General features: G+C 42.0%; 1 protein-coding gene across 2 annotated transcripts in view; it reads left to right on the top strand.

Annotated features, from left to right (window-relative positions):
* JAG1 (jagged canonical Notch ligand 1) overlaps nt 1–14,209 on the top strand; it is a 35,987-nt gene extending 21,778 nt beyond the window's left edge. For both annotated transcript variants that reach the window (XM_075413491.1, XM_075413492.1), the window contains exons 6-26: nt 943–1,073; nt 1,384–1,503; nt 1,963–2,076; nt 2,607–2,720; nt 3,552–3,665; nt 4,072–4,118; nt 4,707–4,880; nt 5,406–5,556; nt 6,076–6,240; nt 6,761–6,874; nt 7,527–7,640; nt 7,751–7,864; nt 7,991–8,107; nt 8,624–8,651; nt 8,762–8,847; nt 9,652–9,765; nt 10,009–10,118; nt 10,196–10,432; nt 10,728–10,859; nt 11,346–11,496; nt 12,257–14,209. In XM_075413491.1, the coding sequence (XP_075269606.1) occupies nt 943–1,073; nt 1,384–1,503; nt 1,963–2,076; nt 2,607–2,720; nt 3,552–3,665; nt 4,072–4,118; nt 4,707–4,880; nt 5,406–5,556; nt 6,076–6,240; nt 6,761–6,874; nt 7,527–7,640; nt 7,751–7,864; nt 7,991–8,107; nt 8,624–8,651; nt 8,762–8,847; nt 9,652–9,765; nt 10,009–10,118; nt 10,196–10,432; nt 10,728–10,859; nt 11,346–11,496; nt 12,257–12,714 (2,905 nt within the window). In that variant the 3' untranslated portion in view covers nt 12,715–14,209. The remainder of the gene's footprint in view (nt 1–942; nt 1,074–1,383; nt 1,504–1,962; nt 2,077–2,606; nt 2,721–3,551; nt 3,666–4,071; nt 4,119–4,706; nt 4,881–5,405; nt 5,557–6,075; nt 6,241–6,760; nt 6,875–7,526; nt 7,641–7,750; nt 7,865–7,990; nt 8,108–8,623; nt 8,652–8,761; nt 8,848–9,651; nt 9,766–10,008; nt 10,119–10,195; nt 10,433–10,727; nt 10,860–11,345; nt 11,497–12,256) is intronic.
* Nucleotides 14,210–14,429: the final 220 nt, after the last annotated feature.

The following is a 14,429-nucleotide window of genomic DNA, read 5'->3' as shown; positions in this document are numbered from 1 at the left end:
TTGAAGAATACTTGGTCTGCCTTGGTAGCAAGAACTAATTGAAAGCCAAAATGAGCTTTCCTTTAAGGGGGTTTTACTTTAAAAGAACATCTTCCTTTTAAGTACAGTATTCAGGTAGCTCATTGGCAGTGGCAATAAATAATTGCAATAATAATAAATTCTTCTCCAGACATGAAAGTAAAGTTTCTCAGAATTGGGTATGTTTTATTTATTCCCTGAAAAGAGGTTAGCATAAATCAAACTCTGAAATATGCTGACAACTGATCATCTTTGAACACATGTAAAATCCTGATGTGTGCTGTTTTCTTTAATCTCTTACTGTGGCCCAGTCCATACTTGCTGTGTGTCTTCTAGTTCAGAATAAGGTTAACTTCCAATAGAGCAGAGAACTCCTAATGCTTTGCTGCTGCCTTGCCGAGGGCTCAGAGTTGGTGTTTATGGTTTTGTTTGTCTTCCTGCAAACCCAGCATGGCTGAAATGCCTGGAAACTTGTATTCATGAGGATCTCTGGATAACTATTGTTTCCACTGACTTTTTCTCCCCCCTCTCAATTTATAAAGCACCCTGTCAAAGTCTAGAGATTGATTTGTAGTGCACACCCACCCTCTCTGCCACATTTGTACGAGGCTCCAAAAGAGTATTTTTGTGCTGAATGGTCTCATGCTGGTTCTCTCAGAACAGTTACTCTTTTGTCAGGAGGCCAGCTACAGAGACCTTGGCAAAACTACTAAAATGTTTGTTTACAAGAAACCAGCAAACAAATCTTGACTAGCTTCTCCCCTCCCCTCGTCCTGCCCTTCTCCCCCACCTCTCCAGTCTTTCTTCAAGCTTTGGAGTTCCGCACTTGCATCTACAGAGAGCAATTCTAGTGGGTTTTTGGGTTGTTTTCCTGTTCTGATGTGATTTTTTTTTTTTTTTTTTTTTTTTTTCCTTTAAACGAAGGTGTCAGTATGGATGGCAAGGCCAGTACTGTGATAAGTGCATTCCACACCCAGGATGTGTCCATGGCACTTGCATTGAACCATGGCAATGCCTCTGTGAAACCAACTGGGGTGGTCAGCTCTGTGACAAAGGTATGCTAATCTTATGGACAGCCAAGTGTAACACTTGAATTTTAACACTGGCAGACTTAGCATGGAGAGAGTGCACATGAGACTGAGCCTCCTGAAACATGGTGGGAGTTTTTTGTCCTTCAGCTACTTAGCGGTGTCTCCTCTGCTGTTCTGGCATTGTTAGCATGTGTCCTTAACTTCTCCCTGTCCTGTCCTACCCTTGTGTGCAGAGGTACTCTGTAAAGGCTCTAGAATAGTGGAACAAAGCATGCACGTGCTGCTGTTACTGTTGCTTTTCAACCATGGCTTTAATGCTTCCCACCTCTTGCAGATCTGAACTACTGTGGAACCCACCCACCCTGTTTGAACGGCGGTACCTGCAGCAACACTGGCCCTGACAAATACCAGTGTTCCTGCCCTGAGGGCTACTCCGGACAGAACTGTGAAATTGGTATGTGTTTGATGCAGCTGCTGAGCTGCCACTTGGCACTTAATTCTTGCCAGCAATTTTAGTGGCTGGTTTTGTATGTATCTGAGGAGGTTGGGGAAGAGTCAATTCTTGACATTAATTATGCTGTCAGGGCCAGCTACAAAGATCCAGACTTGCTTGTTCATGCTTCATCATGAACAGCTGGTGTCTCTGAACATCAGCCTGCTGCTCACTGGAGAGATCACTATGAGTTACCTTGTCTGGCTCTGACTCAAACAGGTGCACGTCAGTGTGGTGATGGGTTTAGCAGGGAAGGTGACGTCCTGCTGGCTAGCGGCTTTTTGATTCACAGTTCTCAGAGTGAAATACATCAAGTGTAATGACGGTGTGTCCAGAGTAGAAGCATGTGGAGGGAGCAGGGGGTGGCTTCTGGTGATATTGCTATAGACTCCACTGTGATGTACTTCTGTCCTGGTTTAGCGGAGCATGCCTGCCTCTCTGATCCTTGTCACAACGGAGGAAGCTGCTTAGAGACGTCTACAGGATTTGAATGTGTGTGTGCGCCTGGCTGGGCTGGGCCAACTTGCACTGATAGTAAGTCCTTTCAAAAGTGTATTAAAAATGTGCTAGTTTCCTGGTTTAGATCAGTCTTTCCAATCCTTGATAAACTTGCAGGGCAGCCTACTTCACCTTTCCCAGGTTTAGCATTGGTTCTTAGCAGCCACTTGTACCACGGTGCAGCTCTTCTCCTTCGTACAAACATTTTTGTTAAATGCAAGGGGACAGAATGTCAGATGTTTTCCTGAAAACATCAGAACACTGAACCTTTGTAGCATTCTGGCAAGTTGTTAAAATACTGTTTTGAGAGACTTGCTGGATCAAAATCTGACTTCCAAAGGTGTAAACTTCTTCCCCTATGCTTTGAGCCCCCCTTCCCACTACTATTATTTTTAAAGCAGGCTTTGGCTGAAATCAAAGTAGACCTAGAAATTCCAAGCAGAAGTTCCGTTGTCTTTCTGTTTCTCAGGGCAAATCCTAGTAGCAGCAACCATTTATCAAATTTGTCAGCTACTGACATCGCCTGTTTGTAACAGAGCTAAGCCTCCTCTTATTCCGCATTACAGATATTGATGATTGTTCTCCAAATCCCTGTGGTCACGGAGGAACTTGCCAAGATCTAGTTGATGGATTTAAGTGTATTTGCCCACCTCAGTGGACTGGCAAAACCTGCCAACTAGGTGAGAACTACTTTTCTCTTCATACAATGTTGCTCTGGGAGTGGAGGGGGAAGATAAATGCAAAAGGGATCATAATGCAGCAGGCAAGGGCAGTTGCACCCTTTGTGTTGGGCACATTTATGGTTTCAAAGCCTATGAATGTATTCTGGCACACCGAGAATATTAAGTGTCGGCATTTGCAGGACTGGGGTCTAGGACAGTCTCAAAGCATAGAGTGGCTTCCTTCTGTCGTTTTGCTGATGCATGCTAGCAGTTGAAGGAAATGGTTAACTAAGCCAAAGAGATGTACTTTAAACCGTAAATGAACTGAAGTGGGGAGGGTGCGTGTGTATGCCTTCCAGTCCTGCCCCCGCATGTACTTCTTCCTCTAGCCTGTGAGAAAGTTGCTGTATCTCTTCAGCCATGTCCACTCCTCCAGACCAAGGAGTTCACAGCTGGGTTCCAAAATGTGGATGATCTCATGAAGAATGAGCTGTCTGCATTCTTTACACAACACACTCATCCCAATGACCAGGCTGCAGCACTCCTCCTTCAAAATGCTCAGCTGAGATGGGGGGGAGGGGGAATTGCTCTTAATGAGTGGCTGGGTAATTATCAAATAATTGGTGTAGCCTGTAGGTTCTAATTGCAGAGAAACTGAAAGAGACTTCAGAGACTGATGTATGATTGACTTTTGTTCATTCAAGTCACACTAACCCATGCTGTATATTAAAGTTTCTCTTAGATCTGAATGAAGTGCTGATTATGGCTGTGGAAACCGGGTGTAGGCTCTTTTCCTTCTCCCCCCTGCCCTACAAGCCCTGCATTTGGCCGTTCACATTGCTTTTTCAGATGCCAATGAATGCGAGGGCAAACCCTGTGTCAATGCCAACTCCTGCAGGAACCTGATTGGCAGCTACTATTGTGACTGCGTTACTGGCTGGTCTGGCCACAACTGTGATATAAGTAAGTGTCCATATCCTTGGGTTTATGAAAGGCCAGGTGTGTGTGCGTTTATGTACGTATGCCCACGGAGTTCTAAGCTCAGATTTAAACATCAGGCAGAGTCCCAGCAGCTGATGTTTTTAGAAAGGGAGAAGCTGATGTGGAATGAAAATACACAATTTTATTGAACTCATTAATCCATAACATAGCTGTGTTCTGATAAAGTGACTAAAACAATGATGTGAAGTTTCACTGCCTCTAGTAGAAGAATCATGAAAGGTTCCCACCCATTATAATAACCTTATCTCGAGGAAGGCATGCAGGAAGCTTGACGAAAGGTTTATCCAGCTGCAGTTTTAGAGAGACTTGAACTCTGTATCTAGAGTAAATATATTTTTGCCTTCTAACCACATTAATTTTATTACAGATATTAATGACTGTCGTGGACAATGTCAGAATGGAGGATCCTGTCGGGTGAGCCATTACTGTTTGATTTTGGTTTCCCTGAGACTTGAAACAGTAACTAAACCACCTGAGTCTAAACACAAATAGTGTAGAAGATAGAAATTAGCTGGCATAAATTGTCATTTCTTTGAGTTGGGAGGAGGGCCTATGTCATGCTATAGCGTGTCAGGATATGTCTGTAGAACAGCAAAGGCAAAAAATATAACTGCGAAAAGTGACTAATTTGCAGTGCCAGTGTCACCAGTGAATGGGCTGGTGGTTGTGCAAACTACCTACTGCAAATGTAGGTGCTCCACTTCAAAATGTGGATTAATGTATCCTGCCTGGAAGTTAAGAACATAAGCCAGTACTGGGGGATGTGTGTGGTGGTTTTTTGGGTTGTTTTTTTTGTTTTGTTTTTCCTTTTTTTTTTTTTCCCTAAATATTCTGACCTTGTTTGGACATAGTAAGAGGGTTTGGGTTGGTGGTGGTGTTGTTTTTTTTTTTTTGGACTGTTGTTGTCTTTTTTCTTTTTTTTTTTTTTTCTTTTTTCTTTAATAAGAATATATCAAGAGGGAGAAAAAAACCTTAACTCTAAACTTTCTTATTCCTTCCTAGGACTTGGTTAATGGTTATCGGTGTATCTGTTCACCTGGCTATGCAGGAGATCACTGTGAGAAAGACATCAATGAATGTGCAAGCAACCCTTGCATGAATGGGGGTCATTGCCAGGATGAAATCAATGGATTCCAATGTCTGTGTCCCGCTGGTTTCTCAGGAAACCTCTGTCAGGTAAGAAGCATGGGTGAAAGGCAGACCCTCAGCCAGTGGCATTTCTACCAGCACTCGGGATCTGTACCCTGAATACCTTGCATCCACTGAACCATAGTATAAAGTTGTACTTGATATCGCTGTCAGTCTGCCAAGAAAGTGCTTGATTAATATATACTGGCGGGGGGGAAGAAACCAACTCAAAACCCTGACTGGCTGCTGAGGATTCTTTTTGTTAAACAGGCTGCAAGTGTTTGCATGTCAGGTTTTGTTGCACACTAACTATTAATTTCAGTGGCTGTCTAGTATCAAGAGTGCTGTCTCCTGAAGTAGTTGCAAGTCTAACTAAACTCTGTGCATTATGAACAATTCATTGAGGCAGCAGATAAAAAGGTCAGATTCCACAGTGTCCGCCTGTCATAGTGAGGGAAAGCGATGATAAAACTTCTGTTTCACTTAGCCTTCCTACCTTCCCCTTTTGAGGTTGGTTTTGGGGGTTTTTTTATCCCTTTTTATTTCCCTTTCCTCTCTCTGCACTACTTACAGCTGGACATAGATTATTGCGAGCCAAATCCTTGCCAGAATGGTGCCCAGTGCTTCAATCTTGCTATGGACTATTTCTGTAACTGCCCTGAAGATTATGAAGGGAAGAACTGCTCCCACCTGAAAGACCACTGCCGCACAACGCCTTGTGAAGGTTTGTGTTACCTTGCAGGTGAATGGCAATGACTGGCAATAGTTTCTGCCGCAAGCCATAATGCAGCTCCAGTAGTGTAGTGAGTCAAGCAGTCTTTGTATAAAGAGGCTGAATTTTGCCCTGTGCCTTATGCTCCTCTTTGTGTGAGGAGGACTATTTCTAAATATCGGCTATTTGAAAGATGGTGTTATGTCAGTGTGGATAGAAAACACAACAGCCTGCTTTGCTGAATTTATTCCACAGGCCACGGACGTGGTCCAGCAATCTTCTGATAAGATGCTGTGATTATTGTATGCACAAACACTTGGTATAGTCCTTCTGTTTCAAATCAGCAAGCATATTTGGCACTGTTAGGTTTATGGTTGGACTCTGGGATCTTAAAGGTGTTGTTCCAACCTAAGTGATTCTATATTATGTACGTCTCTTACACGTGCATCACTGGAAATTAAAATGTTGCTCTTAGCTAAAGAAATCAGATAGAATGGGCAATCCTCACGCAGATCTCTGCTTTTTCTACAGTAATTGACAGCTGTACCGTGGCAGTAGCTTCCAACAGCACACCGGAAGGGGTTCGTTATATTTCTTCAAATGTCTGTGGTCCTCATGGAAAATGCAAGAGCCAAGCAGGTGGAAAATTCACCTGTGAATGCAACAAAGGATTCACTGGCACCTACTGTCACGAGAGTAAGAGTTAAAAAGAGAATATGTTTTACTGTCCCCTATTCTTCTTGGGAAACGATTCTATCCTTTCCTCCCAGATTGCTTTAAGGTTTCTTTCCTGTAACACAGTTAACCTTGGAACTGCTTTAAGTTTTCATATCGCGCTTGGGCGAGGCAGATTGGAATTTGCTAGGCCTTGGGGAAAGTTCACAGCAATGAACCTTCTAGCCTTGAATTGTATGTTTTTAAAAGCCTTATGTACACAAGGTCTGAGGTAGTTAATAGTGGGGTTTAACGTGGATCTTAAGGACTCCTTATTTTATGTTTTGTTTTTAATAATAATTGTTGAGTGACAGGCTCATCACTTTGTGCACTGTTTTTCAGCTATTTCTCATCTTGCTTAAAACCCTTCCTCTCAAAAGGGTCTTAGAAATGGAAGTAGCATGAAATAGTCTGCAATAAGATGATGCCTTCTAGTAGCTGTACTTATAGGGTTTTTTTTTTCCTTTTTTCCCCCGCTCCCCTCTCCTCCAAACTGTTGCAGATATTAATGACTGCGAGAGCAACCCCTGTAAAAATGGTGGTACTTGTATCGATGGCATTAACTCCTACAAATGTATTTGCAGTGATGGATGGGAAGGAACATACTGTGAAACAAGTAAGTTAACCATTCTCCAGCATGCAGAAAGATCTCTTGGAGAAAAATCAAAAAATCAGGAGGGAATGGCTGGTACTTTCTTGAAGATGATAGTGACGAATGACAATTCAACATGAACTCTGCTTCAAAGGCCGTGGAGGACAAGGTGTCCTCTTCTACTGAGTCCTGGGCTTTTGAATTAGAACTAAACCAAGTTACGAAGCTGGACTGACAGTAGAACCTGGGTCTCCTACTGCTCAATTTTCCGCTCTACCCTTCAGATAGCTTTCTGTAAGAAACCCTTAGCACTAGTATGCGCCATTGTAGGCATGGCATATCTGCATATCACACTTGCATTTTGTCAGTCTCAGGAACAGGAGTGAGCACTCAACTCCTACCCTCTGACTGATAGGACAGTTTATGCAATAGGTCTTTTCACTTCTTGTTTCAGTAAACAAGATGACAAACAAAATGAAAACAAACTGGAGGAATGTGGTGGAATACTCTTCATCTCTGTGACAGCACTTAAACACTTAAGACAGTATTTTAAAGCTTTAATCCATGGTTGAAACACAGGTCAAAATTAGGGATGGGACATGCACCTTTCAAACATTAAGTGGTTGTCAATCCTGTAAACATTGCTTAGCTTGTTTTCTCTCCTTAACATATCTAGACATTAATGACTGCAGTAAAAACCCTTGCCACAATGGAGGAACTTGCCGAGACTTGGTCAACGACTTCTTCTGTGAATGTAAAAATGGGTGGAAAGGAAAAACTTGCCACTCCCGTAAGTTCAGCATTTCCAAAACATAACAGGCGTGCTCTGTTAGGCTGCTTAAACTTGTTGCATTGCATTAAGAAAGCACTGGTATTAAGGATAGTCTGGGTTCTTCACAGGTGACAGCCAGTGCGATGAGGCAACGTGCAACAATGGAGGAACATGTTATGACGAGGGGGACACTTTCAAGTGCATGTGTCCTGCAGGATGGGAAGGAGCCACTTGTAATATAGGTAAATACCCTGCATATAATCACCAGGAAGCAGATGCGGCACTGAATCTGTGACCTCAGTTTTTCCTCTTGGCTCAGTTTTGACAGCTTTCTAACAGCTTAGCGGCAAATCTTGTTTCTGTTACAGCAAGGAACAGCAGCTGCCTGCCAAACCCCTGTCACAACGGTGGTACCTGTGTAGTCAGCGGGGATTCTTTTACTTGTGTCTGCAAGGAAGGCTGGGAAGGACCCACATGTACTCAGAGTAAGTCATCTCTGCTTGAACTTTTCGAGAGTGTTGCATGATGAGAACATTAGCTCATCCTGTCACCCTTGGAGTCAAGATTGAAACCAGAAGGGAAAGCTTGTTTGATGTAGGCTTTAGCATCACCTGAATCTTTGTTTTTAAAGACTTTATGTGATAGAGCCTTGACCTGGGCATGAGAAAGTTGCAAAAGAGCTAAGTGGAGACAGATGTTGTCTTGTTTTCTCCCGCGTTCTTTTTCTACGAGCAGCTCTGTCTGCTTCCATGGATTGTTTTTTTCCCCCCGTTAGACTCTTTACAACGATCTCTTCCTGTGTACATGTGTTCCACAATGTAGTTAACAAATTTTGTGGTAGAAGCCTGGAATCAATTTAGTAGAGAATTTTCAGCATATTTTTGTTAAAGTTGAGCTCAGTGTAACTTGGGCATTAGGGGATGTTTGATCGTTCTTTACTGACAGTAGAGTTGTAGTAGCCAAAGTCTGCATGTTTAATGTTGTCTGTCTTCGCTTTGCAGACACAAACGACTGCAGTCCTCATCCTTGGTAAGTATAATATGTTTATCTTTCATCCTTTGCTTTGTTGTTGCTTTAGAATTCTAGATTCTTTTTGTCTGTAGCAGTTTTTTAATATGTATAATGACTTTTCTTCATAGTTATAATAGTGGCACTTGTGTGGATGGAGACAACTGGTACCGCTGTGAATGTGCTCCAGGCTTTGCAGGTCCTGACTGCAGGATCAGTAAGTGTTTCCATGGCACTCTACCTTGATTTTTGTCTCACTCGCATCTTGTTGCGAGACAGTCATCTTAATTAAGTGGTAGATCAGATTAATGACAGATGTCCTGTGTCTTCTGTATCTGTGCCTAGATCTGTAGCAAAGGTGGGGAGGGCAGGAACTGCACTGAAAATGAAAGAAATCTTAAAAGTCCCTTCAGCTGGAGCTGAAACCTCTTGGTTCAGCTGTGCGGCAGAATGCCCTTCAGGATAGTCTTCCAGTTAGAATGCGTTTGTGTGGCACAGGTTTCTGCCTGAGATGAAAGCATGCCAGCCAAAAACCCTGTCAATTAATAATCCAGCTACAAGCCCCGAGGTGATGTATGCACTTCCCTGTAACTTAATAATAATTACAGGTGGGAGGACATAACACTTCTTCTGTAATAACAGCCATGGAAATAGAAGTTTCATGGTAGCAATGCAACTGAAAGGGGTTTAACTTTGTCATCAGTTGAAGAATCTAGCAGGGGGACAAAACTGGAGTGTGTCAAAGGAGAGGAAGTGTGTTTGTGTGAGAAGGAATGCGTCCTTGCCCTTGAAAAGCTTAAGTAGCCATAGGGGTCAGGTTTTGATCTTTCAGTGTCACACAGCAGAAACTTCAAAGAACTTGCTCTGAGATTGTATTGGTGCTACTAATAAGAATCTATCTGCAAGTAGACACTAGAAAATGAACAGTAGGCGAATATCTTGTATGGCTTTTTTCCTGACAAAATAAAAGGATATTATAGAGTAACTTTTGTTCTTTTATTTCCTCCCCTTCCCATCCTAGATATCAACGAATGCCAATCTTCACCCTGTGCCTTTGGAGCCACGTGTGTAGACGAGATTAACGGGTACCGTTGCATTTGCCCACCGGGTCGTAGTGGCCCAGGATGCCAAGAAGGTATTCCAGATGTCATAGCTGGTCACAATACTTGTAGCAAGATCAGTGTAATTGTATGTTAACAGGTTTCGTGGATGTATGGGTTTTTTGGGCGGGTTATTTGGTTTTTTTTCTTTTTTAAAGCAAGTATCTATCTTTATTGAAGAAGCAAACTTATCACCAAGTTTAGATGAGTTGGGAGAGGGGTTTTTTTCACTTCTTTTTCCCATTTTAAGTTTGTAATTCTGTTCAATCTCGCTTCAGTTACGGGAAGGCCTTGCATTACCAGTGTTAGAGTGATGCCAGATGGGGCCAAATGGGATGATGACTGTAATACCTGCCAGTGTTTGAATGGAAAAGTCACCTGTTCTAAGGTACAGCTGCGCTGTGTTTGGGTTCTGTCTTCTGTCCTGTAACCAGTGGTTACTTATTGGTGTTTACCCTCTTCTAGGTCTGGTGTGGTCCTCGACCTTGTGTCATGCATGTCAAAGGTCATAATGAATGCCCAGCTGGACATGCTTGTGTTCCTGTTAAAGACGACCACTGTTTCACTCACCCTTGCGCTGCCATGGGTGAATGCTGGCCCTCCAATCAGCAGCCTGTGAAGACCAAATGCAATTCTGATTCTTACTACCAAGACAACTGTGCCAACATCACCTTTACCTTTAATAAAGAAATGATGGCACCAGTAAGTAGCAGAAGGTAGCTTGCTTCCCAGAGTGTGAAACAACTTTTTTTGACTGGTAAAAGTACAGTAACAACAGACACTCCCTTATTATCCAAGGAAACAGAAGGTATAGAAGGATTAATACAGACTTCTACCCTAAATGCTTTTATGTCCAGAGAAGAACAAAAGTTGATGTGGAGAGAATTTCACCTCCTCTTCCCTTGAGAACTCTTATTTTGGGCCATAAAAATAATTTCTTCTATCTGTGTGTTCATGTGCGTAGACATCTAAGAAAACACCTTTTTGTATCCTCCAGGGACTTACCACAGAGCATATCTGCAGTGAATTGAGGAATCTCAATATTCTGAAGAATGTTTCTGTTGAATATTCCATCTATATTACCTGTGAGCCTTCACACTTGGCAAATAATGAAATACATGTTGCTATTGTAAGTATTCCTGGAATATTTTTGAATGTCTTAGTAGTTAATTGCTTGGATAAGTGTGCAACATGTGGATTTCATAAAAATTGTAATTCCTGGCTTTGTCAGCGCTTCTCGTGGCTTAGTTTCCATCCCAATTCCCTTTAAGAACAGGGAAGAAATTCTGGTTACGTGTACATACCTGAAAGCTAGAATCTGGTAGCAACTGTAATATGGTAGTAAAATGTTTTTCTGTTATACTGTCTTGAGAACTGTTTTGGGGGGGCGTGGGGAGGGGGGTGTTTGTTTTTCGTTTTTTTTTTTTTTTTAAAGATGGGGACAGAAATTCTAGATTATTAGTTTCTGCTCATAGCTGGGCTTTTAGCTTGTTTCTGTTGTGTATGTTAAGTATTTTAAGTACAGAGAGCCTTAACTGATTGTGAAAGTACAGGTAGCAGATTACCCACGCATCTGATCTGGCATTTGGCATTAATTGTATGACTTCTCCTGTAGTCTGCAGAAGGTATAGGGGAAGATGAAAACCCAATCAAAGACATCACAGATAAGATTATTGACCTTGTCAGTAAGCGTGATGGTAACAACACACTAATTGCTGCAGTTGCGGAAGTCAGAGTGCAACGGCGACCAGTTAAAAACAAAACAGGTGAGCTTTTCCTTGTCTCCCAGAGCTCGTATGCTTGCCATGACTAGAATAGCCTTCCACAGCAGGGGAAGCTTTTCTCACTTTTGAGACTTGTAGAAAGTCTGAGAATCTCTGCCTCTTGGCTCTGTTAACTGGGAACTTACTTTGCAGGGTCTCACTACTTTAAAAAAAAAAAGTTACAAAGTTCTGAAAATGCTCTAAAACAGTGGCCTAACTTGTTAAAAGGGCTGCTGCTGTGCAGCCCTCTTCGTGGAGAAGTAAGGAAGAAGAAAGTGAGTGAAGTCATGCTGCCCAGCTCCAAAAGCTCCAGTGTATTTGGCGCTGCCACTGTCGAAGCGCGATGAGTGAAATGTTAAGGTCGGAAGTGTCCATCAGCTGTCCGCAGAGCGCCAGGCATGCACTGGCATCCTAGTGACAGCCACCAGCAGAGAGAAATGTCTGCCGTGGGTACGCAGCCAGCTGCCCTCGGCGCAGGAGGTGTTCTGTCTGAGCTGGGAGCCGCAGCAGGGCGATGTAGCAAAGCCTGCATCACTGTTGCCTGTGATGACTTGGTTCTGTGCATAAGAAGGTGGTATTCAGAGTCCTAAATTCGCTATGAGCACCCTGTATTCTGAAAGATCCACCACGATTATCCTTGTGCTAATGCCTGGACCCCAGTGGAAAAATAAGGCTTAAGAACAGACATTTGCTTTCTTTCTGTAAAGGCTTGACTGGAACACTTGGTTTGCAGCAGGGTTAACTGGTCTCGTATCTCTTCCAGATTTCCTGGTGCCATTACTGAGCTCAGTCCTGACAGTAGCCTGGATCTGTTGCCTGGTAACTGTTTTTTATTGGTGCATTCGAAAGCGCAGAAAGCAGAGCAGCCACACTCACACGGCATCTGATGACAACACTACCAACAATGTAAGGGAGCAGCTGAATCAGATAAAAAACCCCATTGAGAAACACGGAGCAAATACTGTCCCAATTAAAGACTACGAAAACAAAAACTCTAAAATCGCCAAAATAAGGACACACAATTCGGAGGTGGAGGAAGACGACATGGACAAACACCAGCAGAAGGCCCGATTTGCCAAGCAGCCAGCGTACACTTTGGTAGACAGAGATGAAAAGCCCCCCAACAGCACACCTACAAAACACCCAAACTGGACAAACAAACAAGACAACAGAGACTTGGAAAGTGCACAAAGCCTAAATAGAATGGAGTACATTGTATAGCAGACAGCGGGGTGCTGCCATGCAGGGCCTTTACACATCGTTATAAAGGCACTCGAGAGCTTGTAGTTCTTCAACTGTTGTGTAATATTTGAGTCCAAGGCTATTATTTACTTAGAATCCCTGTGTTAATTTAAGTTTTGACAAGCTGGCTTACACTGGCAATGATAGTTGCTGTGGTTGGCTGGAATACCAAGTGCTGCATTTCACATCTATGCAAAACTAGTCGAAAGTGCCCTCGTGTCAACTCAGCTGTAGCTGATACATCACGGAAACGTTTCAGAAGGTGTTACGTAGCCTTACTGCTCTTCCCTAGGGTTAGGGGTGTTTTGTTTTCCTGCCATATGTCCCAATTTATACAGTTTCTTTAGCATAATACATTTTATTTATATTTATTGAATTTGAGGTTTTTGTATATTGGTTTTATGGTGACGTACAACTAGTTCTGTATTTGAAAGTGCCTTTGCAGCTCGGAACCACAGCAACTATCAAAAATAAGTTTATTATTTATTTTTTTATTGTATTTTTGTTGGGGGCGGGTGGGGGGAACTTGTCAGCAGTTGCTGGTAAATGAAGAATTTAAAGAGGAAAATGTGTCAAAAATAGAAGTTTGTATAGATATGTAAATAATTCTTTTTTATTAATCACTGTGTATATTTGATTTATTAACTTAATAATCAAGAGCCTTAAAATATCATTCCTTTTTATTTATATGTATGTGTTTAGAGTTGAAGGTTTTGATAGCATTGTAAGCTCGTGGCTTCTCTATTTTTGAATTTATTTTCTTGTTACATGTTGCCTATATGCCAAAACTAAGGTGTTCTAAAAATAGTTTATTTTTAATAGGATGGGCTTTCATGCCTTGACGCTGGTTTTTGTACAAAAATGTCAAACATTTGAAACACCTTCCACAGTATCACTTTAAGACTATTTGTAATTACTGACTGAGGCAGTTTAGACAATTAGACTAGAATAAATTTTTTTTGCTGCTTTAGACTTGAAAAATGAGTGACAGGCAGATAATCTGCTAAGAAGCAGTTTAAGGGAACAAACGTGAGCTATTACTTTATGTAGATGAAATGTGAGTGGTTGCATGTAATTAAAATATCAAATTAGCGTGTGAAGTTGGAAACACAGCAATCTTATTTTGTAAATTCTGATTATTTTTTTTTCTCACCATGACTATGTAATACTGAACCACTTGTAGATTTGACTTTTTTTGTAATCTACTGCATTTAGGGAGTATTCTAATAAGCTAGTTGTTGAATACTTGAACAGTAGAATGTCCAGTAAGATCACTGTGTAGGTTTGCCATAGATTACACTGCCCGCCTTAACAAGTGAGGATATCAAAGTGCTATTATGACGTTTAAGATCAAAAGGCTTATAAACATAGTAATCTCAGTGGTTAACCATTGAGATCGTGAAGATACCTTGTATTGTAATATTAGTGTTATATGAAAATGCATCTTTGATGTGTTGTTCCTGGCAATAAATCTTGAAAAGTAATATTTATTAAATTTTTTGTATGAAAACATTAAAGAGCGTGGAGATTATTGAGCTGGGAGGCACTCCCGACTTGCAGAGCTGCCTAAAACAGTGGCAGGTGCTGGTTTACCTTTCCAAGTCCTGCCACTGATTTCAGGGGAGTCAGCTCTTTCTTAGATGATTACACATTCCCCTCTGGCTCTGAATCAAACTGCAGGGATCTGAAGGCAG

This window comes from Opisthocomus hoazin, chromosome 2, assembly GCF_030867145.1.
Source record: "Opisthocomus hoazin isolate bOpiHoa1 chromosome 2, bOpiHoa1.hap1, whole genome shotgun sequence".
In the NCBI taxonomy this organism is placed as follows: Eukaryota; Metazoa; Chordata; class Aves; order Opisthocomiformes; family Opisthocomidae; genus Opisthocomus; species Opisthocomus hoazin.
The sequence above is the reverse complement of the archived record's forward strand: the minus strand, read 5'-3'. Positions and strand labels throughout refer to the sequence as shown.